The 25,750-nt window shown below is 37.9% G+C and overlaps 2 protein-coding genes across 2 annotated transcripts; one reads left to right on the top strand and one right to left on the bottom strand.

Moving 5' to 3' along the window:
• Positions 1-839: 839 nt before the first annotated feature.
• Positions 840-16,945, top strand: Smp_121800 (putative replication factor A 1, rfa1; the record flags this gene model as incomplete). The annotated part of the gene is made up of 12 exons (XM_018798828.1): positions 840-889; positions 921-1,002; positions 1,035-1,143; positions 1,178-1,230; positions 3,145-3,521; positions 4,824-5,031; positions 5,217-5,426; positions 6,572-6,834; positions 12,287-12,442; positions 14,922-15,032; positions 15,669-15,755; positions 16,832-16,945. Exons 3-12 carry the CDS (start codon positions 1,040-1,042, stop codon positions 16,943-16,945), a joined length of 1,683 nt encoding a protein of 560 aa, XP_018650678.1. The 5' UTR covers positions 840-889; positions 921-1,002; positions 1,035-1,039.
• A 2,981-nt stretch (positions 16,946-19,926) lies between these two features.
• On the bottom strand, positions 19,927-21,247 carry Smp_194690 (putative zinc metalloprotease; the record flags this gene model as incomplete). Its single annotated transcript, XM_018798827.1, is given in 2 exon segments — positions 19,927-20,109; positions 20,114-21,247. Coding segments are annotated over 2 exon segments (1,317 nt in total).
• Between the last annotated feature and the right edge of the window lie 4,503 nt (positions 21,248-25,750).

Raw genomic sequence — 25,750 nt, 5'->3', positions numbered from 1 at the left:
CATTCTCCATAGAGTCAAGGAGAGTGACAACTTAGAACCGAAAGCTCGTTTTGAGCATGACATTGTGTTGATAAAACAACTACTCAACCAAGTTATGCCCAAAAACATCCCCGGAGTCACCTTGCTAAAGGTGTATAGATTAGGAAATCTAGCGCATCTGAAACCAAATCAGTCTAGACTACTCAAAGTCGTTTTCAAATCCTCAAACGAACGCGACTTAATCTTAGAAAATGGACACAAATTAAAGGGTTCAGGAGTTTTTCTCCGTAAGGACTTACCGTTGGCGGACCGTGTTAAAAGACGGGAAGCCGAAAAGGAACTACAGCTCAGATTAGACGCTGGCGAAAAAGACCTGAAAATTGTAAATTTTCGGGTTGTGAGGCTTCGACAGAGGATGATGCCGAAGCCACTCTGGGTGAAGCACCTGATATGCCCTCATTTTTCTTGTCTTCCAAAACAGAAAATCTACGAGGACACTCCAAAAAAGTTCACAAGCCTAGAACGAATTACTTGTCAGCTGACTACCGACTTTCCCATCGAATAATCAACGAGTGGAATTCATTACCTCAGCACGTGGTTGAGGCTCCATCCGTCGACTCCTTCAAAAGAAAGTTGGATCAGCTGAGAGACCATCATTGCCAGGACTAACACAGGCCACCAAGCCTCCTGTCCTTTCCAAACTGAAACTGAAACTGAAACTGAAACATTCAGTTTGATGACCTTGAGTTGTTTTGTTTGGTAATTTTCTCTGGTACGTTTTCGATTCAAAGGCATAAAATGTTTAGCTTGACCGTGGGCGCGATCGATGTAAGGATACATTTTATTTCTAGTACTTGTATAGGCAATAAATAACGGCAAAAATGTGGAGGAGCCGGTTCTCAAACTGTTGGTAGCTTATAATTATTATCATAACTTGTCAGGGGTTCAAAAGTGTGCCAGGTGGTGGCGGTGGCCAAAATCGTTATCGGTTACTGCTCACTGATGGCGTAAAAACTCATTCATGTAGGTTTCTAATTTTTAACCAATGCCTGTAGTCGCCATGCTCGCTACACAGTTAAACCATTTGATTGAGGAAAACAAACTGGTCAACAATACTGTAATCCGCGTTAGGAAACATGTTTGTAATAACATCCAAAATAATAAGTATATTCGTTCTGTCAAAGTAACTGCTTTCTAGAGTTGTCCTTATTGTTTTGGATCTTGATATCCTTGGAACGGATGATTCGTCGGGTAAGTTGACATTTTACTCCAATTTGTACGCCTGTGTCCATAATTTATCTATCTTTATTTGATATTATTGTGATATCACAATTCTACTTATATTTTGCATATCGAAGTAGTTCCTGATTTCAGAGGTCTGGTGGTTGTCAAGTCACCTCTGACTTCAGGTGCGTCATGTATGAATGTCTAAATCAAAGGAGACATTGATGTATGAAGTCTCATTCCGAGCCGTAATGACCGTTATCAATTCCTCACAGTAATCACAAGGCCATGTCTGACAAAACAGAAGGTCATTAGTTGTAGGTTAGGTGTATTCGTTTCCCCGATTTCGAGTATTATTTCATACTTGTCAAACATTTTTTCGTTACTTTAGAGTTGTATAACTGTAAATAGTTTTCTATTTCCGCATATACTATTATAAGTTCGTTTCTATGCGCCTTTCCTGATTCACTCTCGACATTGTAATGTGGAATCGCCCGCACAAAAACTTCACAGGCTCATAGTCCCGGGAAGTATTATTTATCTGTGTTAGTACTATGTTAGCGATGTTGAATTTAAGTTTAGGGTTCCTAAGGGTGAGAGCAGGTCAGTATGTTGTAAACCCTCATCCACCTGTATATAACAAATCATCACCTTACAAAGCAGATGGTTGGAGGAAGTATAGGTTGAAATGAGCGCAATGACCGAGCCATGATCTGAAACCAGTCTGGTATATCATAGTCAGTTATCGTTAACGTATTGTCTATGTTACCATAGAACGTTCCTGGATGTGGTCACGCCAATAGAGGATGTTAGTTGAAACAGCTAGTCTATGGGGAAAAATTGGTCTCTGATGCATTCAGCTTCAAATAATTCCCGAAATCATTTTATTACAATTCTTTACTTTTCGTGTTCCAGCTTTTTTAAATAGCATCTTTACTTGTCCTTCTTTTGCCTCTCGGTTTTGATTTCGGATTTTTTTACATCAGGCGTAGAAAGACGCATATAGTTTTGACTGGTCTTGCTTTAATTTCATCCGTCTGCTAAGGATCCATAATAACTATCGATCTCACTAATTATTCTTCGTTGTATACCATATGTAATCCTAGGTTGTTAAACAACTTTCTTGTTATAAACTAGCTCTGGGTTGTCAACAATGGTAAAAAACTAATGATATCAGAATTTACATTCAGTAGATACACGTTTTAATCTGAAAAGCTAAAATCACAGTGTTGGGTACACTGATCACAAGTGATGGGCTGTGTCCAATCAATATTTTCATATTCTTTATACTAGTGTGACTAAAATTTCTCAACTAATTGCTTTTCTTACTTTATAACCAAATCCACCATTGTAGTTCAGTTTGCTTAAGTCCTTTTTTCACATGACTCAACCAGTAAATTCTGTTGCAAGTCACAGAAAACGAGTGTCATAGTTACCATAAGTTGACTACTTATGCGGTTAGTTTCTGATAAATCCTTAACTGATTTGTGATTTTCCACTATGTTCAGCGTAATTCGATGTCACTATACGTGCTTCTTGATGTTGTGGAAAGTAACTGCATGTCATGACAACTATCTTTCCTGTTAATGTAACACATCAAATGCATATTCTTACGCTGCTTCAAGCTCTTTTGCCTATTTCCGGGCTGGTAATAGTACACGTTTGTCCAAATCCAAGCAGATTTCACTAAGTGATGTAGTCAGTAAGCTCCTGATCCTCACAAGCGAGTATTAAAAATTTCTTTACTACTAGATAAAAACTCCCAAATACTGTAAAATATGATTACATTGTGGTATATGGAGATTTTTGGTCGAAATTGTCATACATCCGATATGCTTTCAACAATAAATATTGTTAACTGGAAGTGTAACCAACTATTCCAAGTTTCTTTAATTTTAGTGATAAGTTTTTTACCATTTAGTACTCTTTCTGTTTAATAAGGTGGTGTGAAGTCCGAACAACCACCAACCGTGGCCAAACCAGCCACAACTACATCTCATTCATATGAACCTGAACAGAAAACTCCACCCAAATCTTCTACTGGTCCTTTCTCTGGTGGTCAGCCAAGTACTCCTGGAACACCAGGTTGTGGGCTCCCACGTGTATTTCCCATACAAAGCCTCAATCCGTATCAGAATAGATGGACTATACGTGCTCGTGTATCACAAAAGTCTGCTATCCGAACTTGGAGCAAACAAGGTCGTGATGGAAAGTTATTCAACTTTACGCTAGTTGATGAAAGCGGTGAAATTCGTGTAACTGGATTCAACGCTGAAGTGGATAAATTTTATGATATGATTGAGGCAAGTAACATGTTTGTCATTTGGGTAAATATCTGAATTTTCATGCAGTCGATGCATTTCTAACGTCTACTTAAAACAGATAGCTATACGATAAGATGGCAGTATTGACGGAGAATTTTTAAAGGGCTGCATTATTTGTAGTACTGGTACTGCATCAATAAATACATATCATTAATCATCAACACAGATTTTTGAGATGGTTGCAAACACTAATCACAAATATTCGAATACTTCACACTTGAGTGTAGTTGGTCTCTCTATAGGCCCACAACCCACCATTTCCTACTTTCTGTTAAAAGAATTCAGATTACATTTTATAAGCGTTATCACCTGACTACACTGTATGGTATCCATACATCAGATTGACAAATCAATCTCCGATAAATGCAAAAGAGTAATTTTTACACTTACCAACTCTAAAAAGAAACTGTTAGTAATAGACGTCATTACTTGTTCTCAGCTCGGATACCAACTTCTGATTAGTTCCTTTATGGTGTAAGTGGAAAATTTCCATGTTGAGGTATACATTTTCGAAAATTCCTGGCAGGAAATTTGCTGCGTGGAAGACCTTTTGATCGTTGGGTTCAAGTGCTATCACCAAGTGGTAACATATGTACTAAAGAAAATCTAAATCTAAAACACCCAGTTCTCGTGATTTAGCCTTCTTCATCTTCTAGTTAGGAGTCGAATCACTGCGAATCCTAGGATTATAGAGATTATGTCGTTGAGGTTGGTTCTTTTTTTGCACGAAATTCATACTGTGCGAATAACTGTCATAATTCAAAGATTGGATGTACATTTGGTCATCTATAGATCGGTTTAAGTACCTTTTTTGTTAAGATCATATACCCCTGTTTGACAGGCTTGTAAATCAATCTTGGTTTCATTGAAAAGATCTAAAAGGAAGCTGGCAGACGTTGATTATTATTATTATTATCATTATCGTCGTTCTAGTCGAATGCACTGAGTTCAAGTTATCTGATAATTCTTATATGGTAAAGTGACACATTCACATGTTGTTTAAAAACAGAACTCATTCAGTTTGTTGGTAGCAGTCTTTATTTAGTTCATTTACCAGGTATGGATTCCTGTAGTTAGTTAACTTTGATCCAGATCTTAAATCTGAGGGATAGCGATTCTATCCCTTCTCTCAAACTGATATAGATGAAGTGGGGTTTGAACTTCGGACTTGTTGTCTGGAAGTCGAATTTATGAACATTGATCCACTGCTCTAGGTTGACACTAAATTTACTCGCTAAGCATTCTTAGATTAATTTTTATTTGTTGCTCTGTGTTCCTATATCACCTTTCCTATAGGTCAATAAAGTGTACTATGTCAGTCGAGCGAACTTGAAAGCCGCTAACAAACAATTCAATACAACTAATAATGATTACGAAATGACACTTCATAGCGATAGTCAAGTTTTGCCTTGTGAAGATTCTGATACTAGTTCTTTGCCAGAAACTCACTTCAATTTTATTTCAATAGGAAAGTTAGATACACAGTCTCCTGGATCTTTTGTCGGTAAGGAATAATTTTTTCCTTTATAATTGTCAAATTCGTAAAAAAGTGTATTAGAAACACAAATAAGTACTGTTGTAGTTGTCAGTGTATATATGAAGAGCTTTCAATCTATTATTGTATTTATAACCTTTCTGTTATCGTATTAAAAATATCATAAATTGTTTTGTATTCAATTTAACGCCTAGATATTGTTGGAGTTGTTCATGAATGCGGTGAAGTACAATCAATTACTGCTAAAGCATCTCAACGTGAACTACGTAAACGTGAATTAGGATTAGTGGATAGTTCTAACTGTTTAGTACGTCTTACACTATGGGGCGAAGAAGCGGAAAATTTCGTTGGTGCGAGTCATCCCGTCATAGTTATAAAAGCAGCAAAAATATCTGATTTTAATGGTATGTTATTCCTGAAGTATTTTTTTAATCTATGATTTGATCACTTTATGGCTTGAGGGAGCTGTACTTTTTACTACATGTATCCCTTTTACGTAGTATTCCTCATTCATTTTAATGTTACACAAAAATACTAACCAATTATCTTTCAGTACTGTCATGCACTATTTAACCTTACTGGATTGTTATATCTTGTTATTCATTAAATAAAATGCTAAACTTTTTTTTCACTATGAGCTAAAGTTCAACTAAATTCATAATTGCTCTTAGTAACTCGTTTTGATGTGTTATAAAATCGAGAATGCTGTCCAAAATTTTTATTATATTATAAAGCTCAACGTAGAAGTATTGAGTACATAGCCATAATTGAATGAAAATCGGTAATCTTTTGGCTACCAGCTATCAGTTCTTCAGTGAAATCGAATTTTCCACCCTATTAACAGATGTCTGTAAAGATTGCTTTACTTATCCTGGAAAGGAACAGATCGTAAGTAGTAATAAGTTCTGAACCATTCATTAAGGATTCTATACATAATAAACTGCTAGACAAATACGGAAATTATAGAACTAGGTAAATCAATGCGTATTTAAAGTCTTCTGCTCTCACTAGTCCTTCATTAGACATGATGTTTTGGACATATCTTACCTTGTAGCATATATTACTTGTCCCCAAACCTGTAACTCTAAAATATTCACAAAGGGGAGCCGTTTAAATTAATTGGTCGGTATCATGTTTGTCTAGTTCTTAGAGTCGACTGAATTCTATCGACCAAGTTGCAATGTGGTCACTAGTATAAGTGACTCAGCATCGCGTGCCGTGTACCTTTGTTGAATGATTGGAAGTAGTTGACAGTGGTAACGTCTCTATGAAACTTAACGATCCGGGTTCGAATCCACTAGAAGCTATCAGTGTTTTAGAGATTAGTGGTACGCTTTATTGATGAGTGCCAACTAGCTGCCAACCTAGGTCAAGCAGCGTTTCTTGTCGCTTACTACCCCCAACCATCCAACGATAAGCAGTTCATTACAGCCTGTCTTAAGGACCTATAACACAATAGATTAAAAGTTTTATTGATACTGACTATTGGTTAGTCAACGTCTTAAATAACCTAATGTGGTATTCTTCTTAGTATAACTTTTATTTTCAGGTCGCTCTTTATCTGTAAGCCCAACATCATCCCTTCTCATTAGTCCTACAAATATTCCTGAAGCTATACGACTAAAAGGTTGGTATGAACATGAAGGTCGCTTCTCTAACTTTGAAACCTTCCGTAGTGAAATGGTTGGATCTTCAGGAGGAGCAGATGGTGTATCTAGTTCATCTGGTGTTCTTGGCGGTTGGAATCTTTTACAAGATGTTAAAGCATCTGGTGTAGGAGCTAATGTAAAAGCAGATTATTTCACTTGTAAAGTGAGTGGATTTCCTTTTCTTCTTTGTTAAAGCTTATGTTTGCTCACAATACGGTTTATAAATGACATATTATCACACAGGAAAGCTTAAAATTAAATAGTCAATGGTACATTTATTTATTTATTTATTTATTTAAACACATATATATTGGTACAAAAGGGCACCAGGTACATATGCGCCACACAAAATAATGAAAGTAGGAAGAGAAGGGATGAAAAGATAAGGCGGACTGAAATGTACAACCAGAAGAGCTCTCTCAGTTAAGAAAGTTAGAACCACTCTTTATGTAGAAAGTAAAAGAAGGTTGCAGCAGGATCGCCACTGGCTTCTATTCTGAGCCATATCTGATAACGTCTCTAGCTACTGTGTTGCACCATCTCTCGGACCCCAGCCAGGGAGTCGTGAAGGACCAACAGAAGCTAGCCCTTTGCAGCTTTCTTTCATGCCACGACACCATGTCATACACTGACCTCCTCTCCGCTTTTTCCAACCAGTCCCAGGGTCGGCAAATAATGCACGACGCGGAAGTCTCTGGGACGACATTCGTAAAACATGTCCAAGCCACCGAAGTCGGTGTTTCAAGATGGTGACACCAATTGAATTATCATCTCTGCGCCCGAACACACGATGCCAAACCTCTGCATTACTAACATGGTGTTGCCACTGGATGTCAGCAATCCTTCGGAGACAACGATGATCGAACACAGAGAGTCGTCTAACATCCTCAACTCGGAGAGGCCAGGTTTCACAAGCATAGAGCAAAACTGCTCTCACCGACGCGTTGTAGATCCGACCTTTTACAGCCAGACTAACATCACGAAGGCGCCAAAGATGGCCCAGATTGGCATAAGCCGATCTGGCTTTCATTATACGTGCATCAATCTCATCACTCACACCACCACCAGCACTTATATAGCTACCTAGATACACGAACTTCTCAACTACTTCGATCTCCTCACCATCCAGGGTGAGTACAGGATTAGAATCCTGCCAGTCTTGTAGGAGTACTTTGCACTTGGAGGGTGCAAAGCACATGCCGTACCTGCGGACACTGATTGCCAACTGATTAAGTGCTGATTGCATGCCTTGGGCATTATCGCACAGTAAGACAATATCATCCGCATACTCGAGGTCGAGAAGTCGTTCTCCAGGCAACATATCCACACCGCCATTACTTACATCCACCAGAGCTGTTTCCAGGATGTCGTCGATGGCAAAGTTGAAGAGGAATGGTGGGATCGGGCAACCCTGCCTAACCCCACTGCTCGAATGGAACAAGGGAGAAAGGTGGTTGTATGCCCTCACTCTGCCTGAGGTGTTCGTATACAGGGCCTTTAAGATGTTAATGAACTTCTCAGGCACACCCTTCTTCAATAGACAATCCCAGAGAACAGTCCTGTCCAACGAATCGAAGGCAGCCCTGATATCAAGAAACACTACGATTGTTGGCCTGCGATAAGTATGACGGTGTTCTAACATTTGGCGGAGGGTGAAGATGTGATCAATGCATCCTCGACCAGAACGAAAACCAGCCTGCTCCTCGCGAGTCAATCGTTCTCGGGTTTTAAACAACCTATGAAGAATGATAGAAGCCAATAGTTTGGACGCAATCGAAAGTAGACTTATCCCCCGATAGTTATTGCAGGAACAACGTGAACCCTTTTTAAAGATAGGGACGACTATTGACTCATTCCAAGATGTTGGAACACTTTCTTGCTCCCAAACCTTTCCAAACAACACAGTCAATTCCTTAGTCAGAAAGTCACCACCATCTTTAAAAAGAGCCGGAGGTAAGTCATCTGGGCCAGGTGATTTGTAACGTTTCAAGAGTTGGAGTTCCTTGCGGACTTCCGCCTCGTTTGGTGGATCAGTCGTCACCGGCCATGGGGGGCAGGACAAGCTGGTTGATGTTGCCGGAGCAGCAGGCCAGTTGAACTGCCCTTCGAAGAATTCCGCCCATCGTCCAAGACGTCGACAGATGTTAGTGATTGGCATCCCGTCATCCTCGTAGATTGTTTCACTCACACCAGACTTCTTGCTGCCAGTGGCTCGGATGAGTTGGAAGAGCTTCCGGCAGTTACCAGATGCAGCTACTGCTTCCATCTCGTTAGCACGCTCCGACCACCAGGCTTCCCGGTCCTTACGCAAGCTTTGCCCGATTTCATTACGTAACAGCCTTCGTTTGTGGTCAAACTCACGGTCACCCGGAGTAGACCGACGGGCTTCCATCAGTTGTAAGTAGCCAGAAGAAACCCAGTGCTTGTAAGCGGGACGTTTCGCGAAGCCGCAAGCGGCTTTACTCGCCATTTTCATGGCGTCGTGAAGATGCAACCAATGCTCATCTATACTTTTCGGTGGGATGGTAGCTAGCCTAGAGGCTAACTCCGCTCCATACTTACTTGCAACAGATGTTGCAGCCAGTTTACTAACATCAATCCGTTGGTGGTGGTCAATCCTTCGGCCACTGAAAAGTAAGGTGAGATTGGCGCAGACCAGGGCATGATCAGACTCCAGATAGGTACTCCAAAAGGAGCGGCAGTCTTGTACACAACCACGCCAGCGGTAGCTGATCGCGATGTGATCAATCTGAGTCCAGGCTTGGGATGCAGAGGGAGGACGCCAGGTGGCACACCGGCGATGACTGTGCCGGAAGTTAGTGCTGGCCAGAAACAGGTTGTGGTCTGTGCACAGTTGCAGCAAACGGTCCCCGTTATCTGTCCTGCGACCAACAAGTCCCCATCGGCCACCTAAACGACTCTCTTCTGTGCCTAGACGCCCGACCTGTGCATTCAAGTCTCCGGCTAGTACTACAATATCTGTCGAACGCGCTTTCTGGAGAAGAACTGTTAACTGATGGTAAAACTCATCCTTGATTGCATCCGGGCTGCAATCTGTCGGGGCATAGGCGGAGATGACGAAAAGACACCGTTTCTCACGCCGATTTCTTCTCACTTTGATGGAACTTTCTAATCTAACAGCACATAACCGACTGTTAATGGGGATCCAATCGATTAGTGCTGCCTCAGCCCTAGCGCTTAGTGCGACACCAACGCCAGCAAGACCAGACGAAGATGCCACAGGGTCCCCGGATAAGCGCACGTGGAACAAGCTTTTCGAGGCGACAGATGGAGAGCGGATTTGTAGTACTTCACTAGAGTCTTGAATACGGGTCTCGGATAGACAACAAACATCAACATTAAGACCTTCCAAAGACATAGCCAGCCCTATCTGTTGTCTGATATGCATTGGTGTGCGAACGTTGAAGGAAGCCAGCTTGAACGGCGTACGTGGTTTCAGAAAGACTGCTTCAGTATTCATAATCGGTGGAAGCATTCACTTTCAACCAGACAGTGACTGGAGATCGTTTAGATAGGACAGATTTTCCACCATGGGTGAGCTGCTGTATAAGTTGAAAAGTAAGGTTACACAAATTGGGGATAAAAGGGGGTGAGTTAGCGATATGGTAAATAATAATAATAATAATAATAATGATAAAGGTAATAATAATAATAATGTAAATTGTCTTGCTTTTAGTATGAGCAGGGATAGTATCGTCAATAGAGTTCATCATTTCATTTATTTGTGTGTGGGCTGTGATACTGCCCGGGTGCCCAAACCGAAGCAGGTGGTTTTCTTAGGGGGCCACACCCCGAGCCTTTGACCAAAAGGTCTGATCCACAAGGCAGTAGAGCATCGTGAGGAGATGCAGTCCCATGGTAGCCGTTGACCAATGACAGGTTCGTCCGCCATTCGTTCCATCAGGATACTGGAGCCCATGTGCACCATTGGTTTGGAATCAGGGTTTTCCAACTCCCCTAGGTGGACCCTCCGTGTCCACCAACCCGGTTAAAGCGCCGGACATTCGCTTTTCGTCCTCTCACTTTCGTAAACAACACCCCCGCCACGAGAAGGCAGTGAGTAGGACTTCCCTGGCAGAGGCTATATATTCGCTGGCCATGTGAGAGCATTTCGAGAGGGAGAGTAGACTCTCCCCGATCTCGGCCGTACCAGGGCATTTGGGGTACAAGTCATCATTTATCAATAAATTCGTACTATTGATTCAGTGTATTCTAGTAATTCTTAGAAATGAGAACCATTGAATGTTACAGTCTCTCACTGCTTATACAACACAACGTATTGTCGAGAGATGTTGTGTTTTAGTCAACTGAATTAAAAAAATGTGAATCCTTCATCTTGGTCGATTTATATTTTCTAAATAAAATCTTGCCAAGTACCTTGTAAACATATCATTGTAAACCTTTAGTCTTAGCTTCAAATCTGTTGGTACTCTTGATCAGTAGGTTTATCCTCACTTTTCCTAAAAAAACGGTTTTTGTGAACATCTAAAACACATTTCTAACACTGTGCTCGGGAAGTAAGAATTTAGCACATATTTACTCATTTTGAATGATTGTATTGGATTCTAAAGGTTGTGTTACTATGTAGTTCGAGACGTTATCAGACATGATTAAAAATACAGAAACCAGTAGGATATCCTATCGTAATTTCTCATTGTATTCTCCATGAATAGGGAAACCCATCTTTCTGACGAACATAGTCCATTTTAGTTGTGTTCATTTAATGACTTACTCTCCGTATTATTATAAGGTGAAGTGAGTTGTATATTTGTACTGATGATGCTACCTAGACACAGGGTATTAGGGAATAATGGTAAATCAGTTGATGAGGTTGTGAGTCTTCATCGACTGAAATGGTTGGGCCACGTATTACGTATGCCCAAGCACCGACTACCACGGCGCATAATGCTGACTAGTGTTGGAGATGGATGGCAGAAAATTAGAGGAGGCCAAATTAAAACGTGGTACCAGTCCATAAAGTCACAAACTTCTTGTCTGAACCATGTTGGTAGATGCAGACTATTTGGTTGGGGTTCACGCGACTATCTTAACCAATGGTTGGAGATTCTGGGTGACATAGCTCAGAATAAGTTATAATGGCTTAGGTGTATACACTCTTTGTCTTCCCTTACACTGTGAGATTACTTTATACCTTTCTATCAACTAATTCTTTCTCCCTGTATCATATCCTTATATGCAATTTTTTATATATTACTACCATTAAAGTAACTACTATGAATTTGGTGTTTATCTTGTTGTACCAATAAGGTATGGAAATTTGGACCGATGGGTGTATGTGCCTGGTCCTACATTGTAGATGACTGACTGCCACCATTATAACTAAAGTAGGGTTTGTAATTTGTAATTGTTCATTTGCAACCGGATGTCTTAATACTGAAGAACCTCGTTTAACATTTGCCGTAGTAATGATTTTTCTAGATTTTCGTACTTATCTTTCCATTGTACTGAAAACTGATGTCCTATTGTGATTTGAATAATTTTCCCACATAAATAGTCTATTCATTTTCGGAATCGATCATTGTTTTATTTTTTTGCCTCTATACTTTATGTATTATGATATATTCAACTTATAGGCCACTGTTGTATTCATGAAAAAGGAGAATTTCATGTATCAAGCTTGTTCTACTGAAGGGTGCAATAAAAAGGTTATTGATTTAGGAAATGGGTTATATCGATGTGAAAAATGTGCTCGGGAAACACCTGATTGTAAATGGCGCTTGCTTCTTATGGTAAGTGTTACCTTTGTTGTTCTACTTAAAAACTATCATGTTTAACCCCACTGGTACCTCCCCATAGCATGCTTTCATTTTTTATTCTTTAAAAAGTATTAGTACTTGTAAATCGTATTCTTTATCATTGCGATGTTTTTTTCCAAGTGCAATATGTAATTTTATATTAAAGGCTGTTGTTATGTGTCCCCAAATGCCCTGGTACGGCCGAGAGTGGGGAGAGTCCGCTCTCTCTCGAAATGCTCTCATATAACCACGCGTATATATCCTCTGCTGGGGAAGTCCTACTCACTACCTACTCGTGGCATTACTGTTTACGAAATTGAGAGGATGAAAAGCGAATGTCTGGTGCTTTAACAGGGTTGGTGGACACGGAAAGCTCACCTAGGGGAGTTGGAAAACCCTCATTCCAAACCAATGGTGCACATGGGCTCGAGTATCCCGAGGGAACAAATGACGTGTGGATCAATTGTTGGTCACTGGCTACCATGAGACTTCATCTCCTTATGGTGCTCCACTGCCTTGTGGATCAGATCTTTAGGTCAAAGGCTCCGGGTGTGGCCCCCTAAGGAAACCACCTGTTTCGGTTTGGGCACCCAGTCAGTATCACAGCCCTTTCACAAATCGAATGAGATTTGTGTGGCGCATATATATCTGGTGTCCCTTTGTACCAATATTTATGTGTTTAAATAAATATTGAAAGATATATTTTAAATAAAGCTCTATGTTATGCCAATTTCTACCATAAATAATCATAAAACTCCAATTATTATCAAACTTCAGCCTATTAGCAGTATTTAAAGAATGTAGGGATGCAAAATGTTTTGGGTTTTTTATATTATACATTAGAGACTGCATACCATGAAGAAAAAACCTCAATCTAAGAAAGTTTAATTTAGTGATTATATAGTTTTCTCTTAAGGTGGCTACAAATAATCGATAGGTGTAGTTGTACACTAACAACCACCTATATTGTGCTTGTCTTACATGGATCTCAATAATTACTTTAACATCTAGATCTCTTAAATCGTCATTAAAGAGATACCCCCAAATGCCCTGGTACGGCCGAGATCGGGGAGAGTCCGCTCTCCCTCTCGAAATGCTCTCACATGGCCAGCGAATATATAGCCTCTGCCAGGGAAGTCCTACTCACTGCCTTCTCGTGGCATTTCTGTTGTTTACGAAAGTGAGAGGACGAAAAGCGAATGTCCGGCGCTTTAACCGGGTTGGTGGACACTGCGAGTCCACCTAGGGGAGTTGGAAAACCTTCATTCCAAACCAATAGTGCACATGGGCTCGAGTATCCCGAGGGAACAAATGACGTGTGGATCAATTGTTGGTCACTGGCTACCATGGAACTGCATCTCCTTATGGTGCTCCACTGCCTTGTGGATCAGATCTTTAGGTCAAAGGCTCCGGGTGTGGCCTCCTAAGAAGACCACCTGCTTCAGTTTGGGCACCTGGGCAGTATCACAGCCCTTTCACAAATTGAATGAGATTTGTGCGGCACATATGTATCCGGTGCTTCCTTGTACTAATATTTATGTGTTTAAATAAATAAAATAAATAAACACTAAAGAGACGATTCTTTATGTTAACTCACCATTCATCTGAATTAAGAAATGGGAAATAATTGCCAAAAGAAGAACTTATTAGACACTTCTACATATATAAAGATGGCCAGTTGTACCTAGCATATTTTATTCTGTGTAACGTCATTAACGAATATATATATAATATATATATATATATATATATATATATATAATGTTAAAACTCAAACTAATGAACTAGACGTCACACAGTAAACTAAGTATGTTTAATAAATATAAAACTCAAAGCTACAAGAGTATCAATAGTTTGTGATTGTTAATGGAGGTCTATTAGATAGATCCCACAGTATTCTTGACTGATGACACCCATCGAAATAGTTCAACTCTCAAGGCTAAATTACGCTGCCTCATTTATCAACAAGTTGAACGTTTAGTTGATAATGACATTTTGAACTTTAACGATCAAAGTTGCTAGTCAACAACTTTTAATTGTTACAAAGGGTAGTTGGCAGGAGACTTTGCTTGACCTTGATTTCACGTCAACAAGGTTTACTTACAATCTAATGTCCTCTGGTAGATTTTAACCTAGGTCACCCAGTTTCTATGGTCGTATATTTTATTGCTGAGTTATTTCAATTTCGACTTCTCTTCTGTAGGACTGAGATATTAATTGATCACTACTCAGAATTGCAGTTGTGAAACTTTACACCATGAAATATTTTCAAAAGGTTGTGTAGGATAAATGTTGGTCAGTTTAGAAAAACGTGACTCAGAATTATAAAGTTAATCATACCGTTCTAAGGAACATTTGAACTGTTTTTTCTAATATAGACCGTATCGATTATTCGAGTTAGTCGGTTCATTTATAATTTCTATGGTATGTCTACCTACCTTGACAATTTTTAAATATTTGAATCTGTTTTTAGGCCAAAATCGCTGACATCACTGGAGATTTATGGGTTACATGTTTCCAAGATGCTGCTGAAGTTTTACTGGGACAGACAGCTGAAAAGTTAGGCACTATAAAATCAACACAAGTAAATATTTCTTCCTCTTGTCTTATCAACTATTCTATATTGTTTGGTGTTCGGTTTATTAAAGTAACTTTCTTATGTACAATTGATTGTTCATTGAGTAGTCATGTTTATCTAGTCCTTTAGTGCTTATCCCAGGAAAAGAGATAGTAGTATCAATAAGGATGGAAAGGATTAGGTTATAGAGAGAAGAAAAAAAGTCTAAGAAAATTTGGAGATTTTCGATCTAAAAGAAGACAAAGTGAATGCATCTGCACAATGGTGGATTATTCTGAGCCATATTGTTCAACGCCTCCAACCACTGCTTACGATAACCGCGCGGACCCCAGCCGAGTGGTCTGCGTAAGGCTTAGTCCAATTATCACTGAATTCATCACTGATACTACGTTTTCGTTTAGCCATCTTTGCTTTCAGCTTATGCCAGACAACATTGCCCTTCCAGATAGACAGACAGTAGTGGTTAGGCATATACGATACATGTCCCAACCTCCTGAGTTGATGAATATTCACTAAATCATAAACTGATTTGTTACATTTATCTAGACCACTTACCCAACAAATATCTCTGAAGAGTTCCTTCAAAAATATTTCCGATTCAAACTTAACCATAATTGTTCTCTCGTTATTTTTTCCCTTTAGGATGAAACGCAGTTGGAAAAAGTTTTCATCGAGTCAGCATTCAACTCATGGATATTTCGTTTACGAGCTAAAGTTGATCGTTATAATGTAAGAAGTCGTTGATGTGTCTTATTTCTCTTCTTTAATATATTAATTTAAGTGTATTTATTTCCCATTCTATGTTTGTCGATTCCCATGGATTACCGGTTTGTGCTTTTCTTAATTATCATTGTATCGGTACATGGATAAGCAGGACGAAAAAATATTTAGAAGGATCTCCACACACACACACACCTCATAGTATTATTTTTAGTTTGACTTGTATTATCATGTTCTCTGAGTTGTCGTATTGATTTGGTTCTGATCATCGTCATCTTTGCTGGATCGAAATCTAATGATCCACATTTCAAAATTAAATAACTTCCTACTACAATATGGTCCTTATCTAATTTCAAGATTACATATACGTCTTGTTGCCATCTTAAACTACTCAACATCATTAGTAAATTGATACCATATTCTCGAATTGATTGGTTCCCTAAATCATCGTTTCTTAAAATATAACTATAGTTAGCTTAATTTGAAGTTAGTCGCGTTATTATTATGTATGGACGAATGTACGCTCAAGTGTAAACACTTTGAATATCTTACTTAGTAAAAACTCCATATTATCAAGTGTAGTTTACTAGACGAAAGATACTGTTTAAAAAAATAACACATGAGTTATTGATTCTGTCAGTCAGTTCCCATATCTTTCCGAATACTTTCTAACGTTTATTTCATTTCATTTATTATTATTATTAGCTTTATTCAGTATTATATTTTGGGTACAATATAGAATTCTCAGCACAAAGTACTTCAACAAGTTTCCGTTTCTTACTTCTTCGTCCTTCCTGGCGATAAATATTAAGTGATCGCCAGTTAGAAGTTAGCAGCCCAGTCAATCGACATCTGAATAATTTACATTCTTCTCGCTGCATATTGTCAGCAACCACGATATCTTTGATTAGGCCTTCTGTAACCTTTACAGCGAAAAGTTTTACACTTTTCAGAAACGCACCTGAATAAGTTGTGCGATTAATAGCCACATATATCAACATATATTACCAGTTATTTTATGGTACATTTTCAAGTCTACTTCCCTTAAATTAAATTTTGTTAAATTTCTTTTTATATATACACAGGATGAAGAACGTTTACGTGTTGTTGTTGCAGATGTTAAACCAGTAGATTTGGTTGATTATTCTAGGCGTTTATTGAAAGCCATAAACGATCTATCAGCAACTTTATCTATTTAGTAAAAAAAAACGATAAGCAATAACTGCCGGTGATGATGATGATGATGATGATGATAATTTTCTCTGCTTCCATTCATCAACACATAAATAAAGAAGGGATTTTTCTTTTCTTTTTGAATTTTAAAATAAAATTACATTTTATTTTCAGAGTAATTAAACTCCATTATCACTTGTATAATTTGAGCATTTACATATTGTATACATGAAGAGATTATAACATTGAATTGGTTTTATGTATTGTTTCATATGTCATTATGGCTCAGATAAACAGTGAAATATAAATATATGGGTGTATCTACTTCGATAATTAATTGTTTTTTTCATTGTAATTTTTCTGGCTGTGATAACTAGTTAGAATGTAAACCTGAAACGACACTTCATCATTCGATTTGTGTGAGGGCCGGGATACTACTTGGGTGCCCAAACTGAAGCAGGTGATTTTCTTAGAAATCCACTCCCCGAGCCTTTGATCTAGAGTTCTAATTCACAAGGCAGCGGGGCTACGTAAGGAGGTTTAGTTCTATGGTAGCTGGTGACCAACAATGGGTTCATACGCCATTTGTTTCCTTAGGATCCTGGAGCCCATGTGCACCACTGGTTTGAAATGAGGGTCCTCCAACTCCCCCAGGCGGATCCTCCATATTCATCGACCCGGTCAAAGCGTCGGATATTCGTGGGAAGGCAGTGAGTAGGACTTCCCTAGAGATCGACATAGTTTGGTCTTGTATGTTTTGAAAACTTATTAAGAGCTAGCCTACATGGTTTGAATGAAGTAAAATATCAGTTTTACAGGTAGCTTTCAAATCTCAGAAAAAACATGCGAGTCTTGTGAATTCTGAGTTCAAAGAACAGATAATGGTGACTGTTTGTTTCAACTGTGTTTAACCAACGGATTAATTGTAGCAAGTGCAGAATTTAAAAGTCAACACGGCAATGTGATCAAATATATCAGTGTTATCAACCACTGTTAGGATTCCCACTAAAAGACTGCCCTGGTGAGAGCGCGAATTTCTATTAATTGTACTGGACCTAAGAAAGCAAATGCAGGAAAACTTAGATATCAATTTGAAAGTGAGGAGGTCAAAAGTGCGTTCAAAGGAGAATTCTCTAAGTAAATAATCGACCGTAGAAAAAGTTTTTCATGAAGTAGCTTGTGTTGATATCTAATGAACCATAAATGCAACAGTAGTATCTACCAATAACTTTAATCAGAAGGTGAGGAAGGACTAGTGTGCTTTTGGCGGTATCTAGCGAATCGATATATACTCAGAAACGTATCTCATCAGGCTCTGAACATCATAAAGAAGGACGATAACAAACGTAGACTAATAGAATTACCTAAGAATCGTGAGTAGTAACAGGGCAGCCGTAAGTACCAGGGAAATGGCTATTGGAAGTCTGTCTGTTAGTAAGACCATATAGAGAAAAGCTGGGACCATTATCCACTAGCCTCTATAACCACCCAATCGTCAACTAACGCTTATGTAGAAGTTTACATGAAGGAAATTCATGATACCCAGAACGACAATGAAAGCTCCAGAACTAGACCATTTAGCTCAGATAACACAACACCGAGAATGTTGGTATGTCTCAATCCCAACCTAATTGGATTCCACTTGTCATCCTTTAGAGTCGAATAATTCACAAATATGATTTAACTGCAGATTGTATAAGAACCAATAAACGTTTCTTTCCTAGCTATCTATTTAAATCTAATTAAGAATAGTTGTTAACCTATTTGTATTCTATATGAAGTCCTAAACAACATGTATTCCTCGTAAATATTTCTCATAATAAATGAACTAATTCCTGACTGAAAATTTCACCATAGAATCTTCTGATAGATGGAGACAAATTCGAAGGGTTATATTATTATGAACTAACGGTAGAGCAGCTCAGCATTAATCAATCACTTTTATTAGTCTACCATGTTAATATTAATTCAGAGTCGTAAATACACTAAGGAGCGATTAACTCATTATAACTTCATAGTTGAAATCATGAGTCAATTGAAGCTAGACCACCATCGAAAACCTGGAAGCACTGGACGGCCAACTCGTCCTATTAAGGGACTCCTCAGTGGCAGTGCGCATCCACGATTCCGCCTCACGAGATGCGAACTCAGGACCCACCAGTCTCGCGCCAGAGCACTTCACCGATAGACCATTGAGCCGGCCGGCATCCAACGGTGTTAATGTTTATCTACAACCAATCCACGAAGTTTGAGCAACCGTTCACCAATTGTCTTCAATGAGTTGTTATCTCACAACAGACGTGGTTGAACTCCACTGGTCACTGCTTCCCACTAGAACTCCAGGATATATATCTCGAAGTCAGTCACTAGTGGGCACTGCTGAGGAGTCCCATAATAGGACGAAACGGCCGTACAGTGCTTCTAGGTTTTCCATGGTGGTCTAGCTTCAATTGACTCATGATTTCAACTATGAAAATACTGAAATCTTCACAAAACCCCTTCTAATCGTTATAACTTATTAAAAGAGTATGTAGTGTATATAATGTAATTTTATATTCTCTGATATGATATCCAAGGAGTGAAATAATCAATCGACCCTTTTTTTTATTCGAGTATAGACTCTTTGTAAACAATTGCTTTAATGTTTCCGTAAATTACAAGTTCAATATCTGGAATATTAAAGTACAAATTTGATTCATTATTATCAGTAGTAATAGTAGTAGTAGTAGTAGCTAATGCAAGAAAATAAAAACACCGTCAAAGTACTATACTGGAAAGTGTTTTGTATCAGTTATTTGACTATCTAGATAGAATGGAATCTCTTCTTTTTGTATGTATATGTATATATTTATGCACACTCTTATTATCTATCTGGTTATTATTTATTCAAAAATTGTTCTAATCCCTTCATTAATCACCAGATGAAACATTCATTGATTGTTTCAGTCTGTTTCATCATCACTGATATCGTGATTGTGTTCATTATCATCGTTACTATTATCACCCGTCACGAAAGGTGATATTGTAGTTGCCAGTGATAATGATGATGATACAATTTCCTGTCTATTAGATGAATTAATATTTCCAGTAATATTCTGATTATTATTGTTCGTCGTAAAGAAAACTGTTGGGGTTGTTTGTTTGCTGTAATGCATTCAAACGTAATCTTGCTAATAATCGTGTTGTTGAAATTAATGGGGATGAAGATGATTGCGTAATGTTACAGGTATGTTGTACTGATTATTATTATTATTATTATTATTATTATTATGTGAATTGTAATGAGTGAAAGGATTAGTAATAGTCTGCTCCCTGTAGGTCGGTGTAAGAAGTGTTCGCGATGAGTCTCTAGTATTGTTATTGTTAACTGAATTAGGAATGTTTGAATTAATTGACTGAGATGTGTAATAATTCTCTTGGATATCATTATCATATACATTTGTTCTGTGAATATTTCTTGGAATGCTTGAAGTATGCTGATTGTTACCTTCGGTTAACTCACGATTTACTGTATTATTCACATATGGTGCAGGTAAACCACTTTCCGTATTTTCACAAAATAAATTATTTGGATTTCTTAACAGTCGATTTCTTGTACCAGTGTCTAAATTTGGAATTAAAACACGATTTTGTCTTTCTTCTAATTCCATTGTCATAAGACGAAGCATTGCAGCTAATTGTTCACGTGTTTCTCTTAATTGTTCAACTACTCTTCTTTGTCTTTGAGGTACTAGACGTCGAAACTCAAGTGGTCGATTTGTTCGTTGTACTGAATTATTTATTAAAAGTGTCTGAGTATTACTATCATTACTATTATTGAGTAGCGGCTGTGTATTTAAATTACAAGTGAGTGTCTCATTAAATCTGATAGCTGGAAGATTAATCTGATTATCTGAATGTTGATCCGTTACATTTAACTCAGTATGATCTCCCATAAAATTCTCTTCTACACATTGATTGTGAATATCATTGGAATTCACATTTAGTAAACTGTTTATTTCAGTCGAATTTAATTCATTGTGGTATACTGGAGAGGATCTATGAGTTATTGATTGTTGTATTTGTTCATCTCTTATCTGTTGTTGTCTTCTTAAATTAGGTAATCTTTCAACACGTACTCTAGAATCTCTTACATTAATTCGTTGTCTATGTCCATCATTATTTATTGTTCCATTTGTATGTGTATTTGATGTTAGATGTGATCTTGTTCGTCTATAATGAACTGGTGTATTTAAAATTCTTTGTTGGTGTTGTTCACCTTGCGATCCATGTATACGTGTATGATTAATAGTAGTTCCATGTGAATTGTTTATTCTTGTTTCTTCCATGTTATTATTATTATTATTATTTTCTAATTGATTTAGACTCTCACTTGTACTTAAAATGGATCGATTTTGAATTCTACCGTGTCTATGCCTGTTCCCATTTCTTAATGGCCGTATATGCCTTTGTGACGTTGTTGTTGTTGTTGTTAACAATCTTTGGGTTGAAGTCTCAGATAATTGATCAGTTGATTGACTAATTGGTTCACATATAGTAGGTACTTGTCCAAGATTATTGTGAAGAAGTAAGCTATTATTATTATTATTGACTTGTATTGATTCATTTCTTTGTGGTATATCATTGAATTTGATAGGTATTTCTTTATTATGTACTACTTGATTTGGAGTTGTTATTGGAAGTAAAGATGATGATGATGAAGATGATGATTTCATTTGATCTTTTTTACAATCTATTAATAATAAATCTAATTCATATGGAGTATAACGTCGATGTTCATGTTGTTGATATACACTTAATGAACCCATCCAATTACAACCATCCGTTGGACATCGTATACGTTTTTTATTGATTCTTTCATTTAACTATAAAAAAATTTACAAAATAAAGAAACATTAGAATAATTATTTAATTGAATTATAATAATTATTAAAAGTGGTCATATTCAAATAGGATATGTATTATGTAACGCGTAACAGTCGCATAACTTTACACGTGAACGTGGCTAATGTAGGCTCAATGGTCTATCGGTTAAGTGCTCTGGTGCGAGACTGGTAGGTCCTGGGTTCGAATCTCGCGAGTACGGGATCGTGGATGCGCACTGCCACTGAGGAGTCCCATAATAGGACGAAACGGTCGTCCAGTGCTTCTAGGTTTTTCATGATTGTCTAGCTTCAATTGACTCGTGATTTCAAATATAAAAAATACTGAAATCTCCACAAAACTCTTTCTAATGTAGAAGCATTAATTATAACCAATGGTTTGAAATATTAAATGATATGACACAAAATCAGTCTCAATAGCTCATGTATATTCTATTCTTTATTTTGAAATACTTATACTTTGTATTCCGTTGCCTTATTCTCTTTCAAATTACTTTGTCCATGCCTCATCTTTTCTACTATCAATAATACTGGTTCTACCACTCTGATATTTATATTGATATTTTTGTCTCACTGGACGGATGTAGTATTGTACTGAACATGAACACGAGTGAGGACAATCGAATGTAGTTGAGCACAAAATTTCAGACTATCCCACTAAAATCTGATTATCAAAAATAAAATAGTTAATTTGCAAAATAACAATTAATTGTCTCAATCTTGACTGTTCCTTCTGTAAATAGCAGTCCCTCTTCTCTGATTTCACTATTCATGCATTTTCATAACAATTGCGTTTCGTTCCTGTTCTTTCCTTATCGATCTTCTAGTGAAATACATTCTATGCCTGACCATCACTATATACTACTTATGTGGATATAAGTAACCTACACCACAGTATGATAACTTGGATCGGGAAATATATGCCAGTTTCTGTGTTTCTTATGACTGAGTGATGAATATTGAAATATAAAATTTCTTATCGAACTGTTAACATTTTCAGTTAACACAGTATCATACTTGTAGTGCAGAGCTCATCAGGATAGGAAATCAAAAATCAATCCTCATTATTTATTAGTTTAGAGATTCAAATAATGTTCAATACATTATAAGCAAAGATGAACAGTGACTAGCAGTGGAATTCAGGATGCGCATTTCGTCCTATTTGGGACTCGTCAGCTGGATATACCTGCATCTCAGGAAGAAACGCGCGTCCTGGATTCCACTGCTAGACACTGTCCATCTTTATTTATAATGCTTGTGAATTAAGACCATATCGAGGCAATACGCACAGTATGCACATATGCCAATAAGAGACTGATCACTTGCAGTCCTAAAAATCAATGGTAAGATTCAAACAAGCAATACCAAATGAATTCAATGTTCAATACATTTTGTAAGAATGTAAACAGTTGACTACCTAATTGGAATTTTTGTTGTGTTGGTAATAAGTCGTTGAAGATTCTAAGTGATGTGGTTCATATTGGTAAAAATAAGTTTATTCTTAATTTCTTTTACATTGATCGGGAATATTCAGGTTACCTATAGGGATATTAATCAGTGATTATGAAGAGTAAATTAAAAATGGGCATTGTTGATAGCGTACCATCATAAATTTCTATCATCGTTAGTATGTAAGAACTTTTCGATTCTACAACCATCAAATATGTAGAAACATTTTCATGTTTCTTCTTATTATTAAGATATTTTATATAGTTGAGATCATGAATCAATTGAAGCTAGACCACCATCGAAAACCTGGAAGCACTGGACGACCGTGTCGTCCTATTGTGGGACTCCTCAGCAGTGCGCATCCACGATCCCGCACTCGTGAGATTCGAACCCAGGACCTACCAGTCTCGCACCAGAGCACTTAACCGATAGACCACTGAGCTGGCCGGCATCCAACGGTGTTAATGTCTAACTTCAACCAATCCACGAAGTCGTACTCTGGCGCGAGACTGGTAGGTCCTATGTTCGAATCTCGAGAGGCGGGATCGCGGATGTGCACTGATGAGGAGTCCCATAATAGGACGAAACGGTCGTCCAGTACTTCCAAGTTTTCCATGGTAGTCCAGCTTCAATTGACTCATGATTTCAACCATATAAAATTTTTAAAATCTCCACAAAACGCCCTTCTATTAACATATTCACAATATGTTATGAATAATTCGAAGTATGAAATGTGAATCGTGAGTGTACACTACTCAGCAGTTTCACACTAGAACCAAATGACTATCCAGATCTCTATGTTCTTCACGAGTCAAATAAATCCCTAAAATGATATATAATTTGATTAAAATACGCTTATTTAGCTTACATCAAAATTTTTTGCATACAAACCATCACATCTGCATACTGGACAGCTATCATGACCAGTTGTTGGTCCAGTAGACCAAGTGTATATACAACCATAACAAAATTTATGCTGATTTTGACACTGATAAGCTTCTTTAAGTATCAAGTAACTAGAAAGAAATATAAAAAAAACGAACGATGTTAAACATATTGAGGGTAGAATATGATATAAATATCTTCAAACTGACTACATTTTTTGTAATTAGTTGGATGCATAGCAGTTTGTAATTGATCTAACTAACTAACTTACTTACTTACTCTTGTTACTCCTCGTTGAGGAGCATAGGCCACCCACCAGCATTCTCCATCCAAATCTGTCATGAACAATCCTTTCCAGTTCTCTCTAGTTACTATTCATCTTCTTCATGTCTGCTTCCGATTCCCGGAGCAGTGTGTCATTTGGACTCTCTCTTTTCTTTTTTTCCTTTCAGGATTTCAAGTGAGATCTTGCCTCGTGATGCAGTTCAATGATTTCCTCAATGTGTGTCCTATCCACTTCCAGCGTCTTTTTCTAATTTACTCTTTGAATGGGAATTGGTTTGTTCTCTCCCACAGTAGGCTGTAGCTGATGATATCCGGTCAACGGACATTGCGTATCTTCAGTAGACAATTGCTTATAAATACTTATACTTCTTTAGTGATGGTTGTAGTAGCTGTCTACGTTTCAGCTCCATACAGTTGAACTGTCTAGACGTTCGCATTGAAGATTCTCACTTTGATGTTGGTTGAGAGTTGTTTTGAGTTCCATATGATCTGCAACTGTAGGAATGCTGCCCTCTGCCAATCCTCGCCTTTACATCTGCATCGGATTCTCCTCGTTCATCGATTGTGCTGTCCAGGTACGTGAAAGTGTCCACATCTTTCAGAGTTTCTCCATCAAGTGTGATTGTGTTGGTGTTCTCTGTGTTGTATTTGAGGGTCTTGGTTTTTCCTTTATGTATGTCGAGACCTACTGATACAGAGACCTCTGCTATACTAGTTGTCTTCATCTGTATTTGTTGGTATGTATGGGATAGAAGAGCTAAGTTATTTGCAGAGTCCAAATTGTCTAGGTGAATGAAAGATGTCTTTCTTATTCTGTGCTTCCCCTCAAATCTGGAGGTCTTCATAATCCATTCAACCACCAGGAGAAAATAGCCTTGTCTGATTCCTGTCCTCACTTGGAATGCATCTGTTAGTTTCCCTCCATGCACGACTTTGCAGTGTAGTCCGTCGTATGAATTCCGGATGATGTTGATGATTTTCTCAGGTACACTATAGTGTCGAAGAAGGCTCCGTAAGGTTCTGTTCACGTTGTCAAACGTCTACCCATAATCAAAGGAGTTGATGTATAGTGACGATTTCCATTCAATTGATTGTCAAACGATGATTATGTTTTCACTAAGCTATTTTAATAATATCCTAATTATAAAATCGTGAGTCTTGTTCGTTGTTTTTTAGTCAAAGTAACTGTAATCAGAATTATTCATATCATTACTAATGTGAGAATCTTTCAAGATCGATTGGGAACTTTGTTCAAGGACTTAATGGTTCAACATCAATAAGTGACCTTAGTTAAATAACTGTTGAAAACTATGGAGTACTGATTAGCTG

This window comes from Schistosoma mansoni, chromosome 3, assembly GCF_000237925.1.
Source record: "Schistosoma mansoni strain Puerto Rico chromosome 3, complete genome".
In the NCBI taxonomy this organism is placed as follows: Eukaryota; Metazoa; Platyhelminthes; class Trematoda; order Strigeidida; family Schistosomatidae; genus Schistosoma; species Schistosoma mansoni.
The sequence above is the reverse complement of the archived record's forward strand: the minus strand, read 5'-3'. Positions and strand labels throughout refer to the sequence as shown.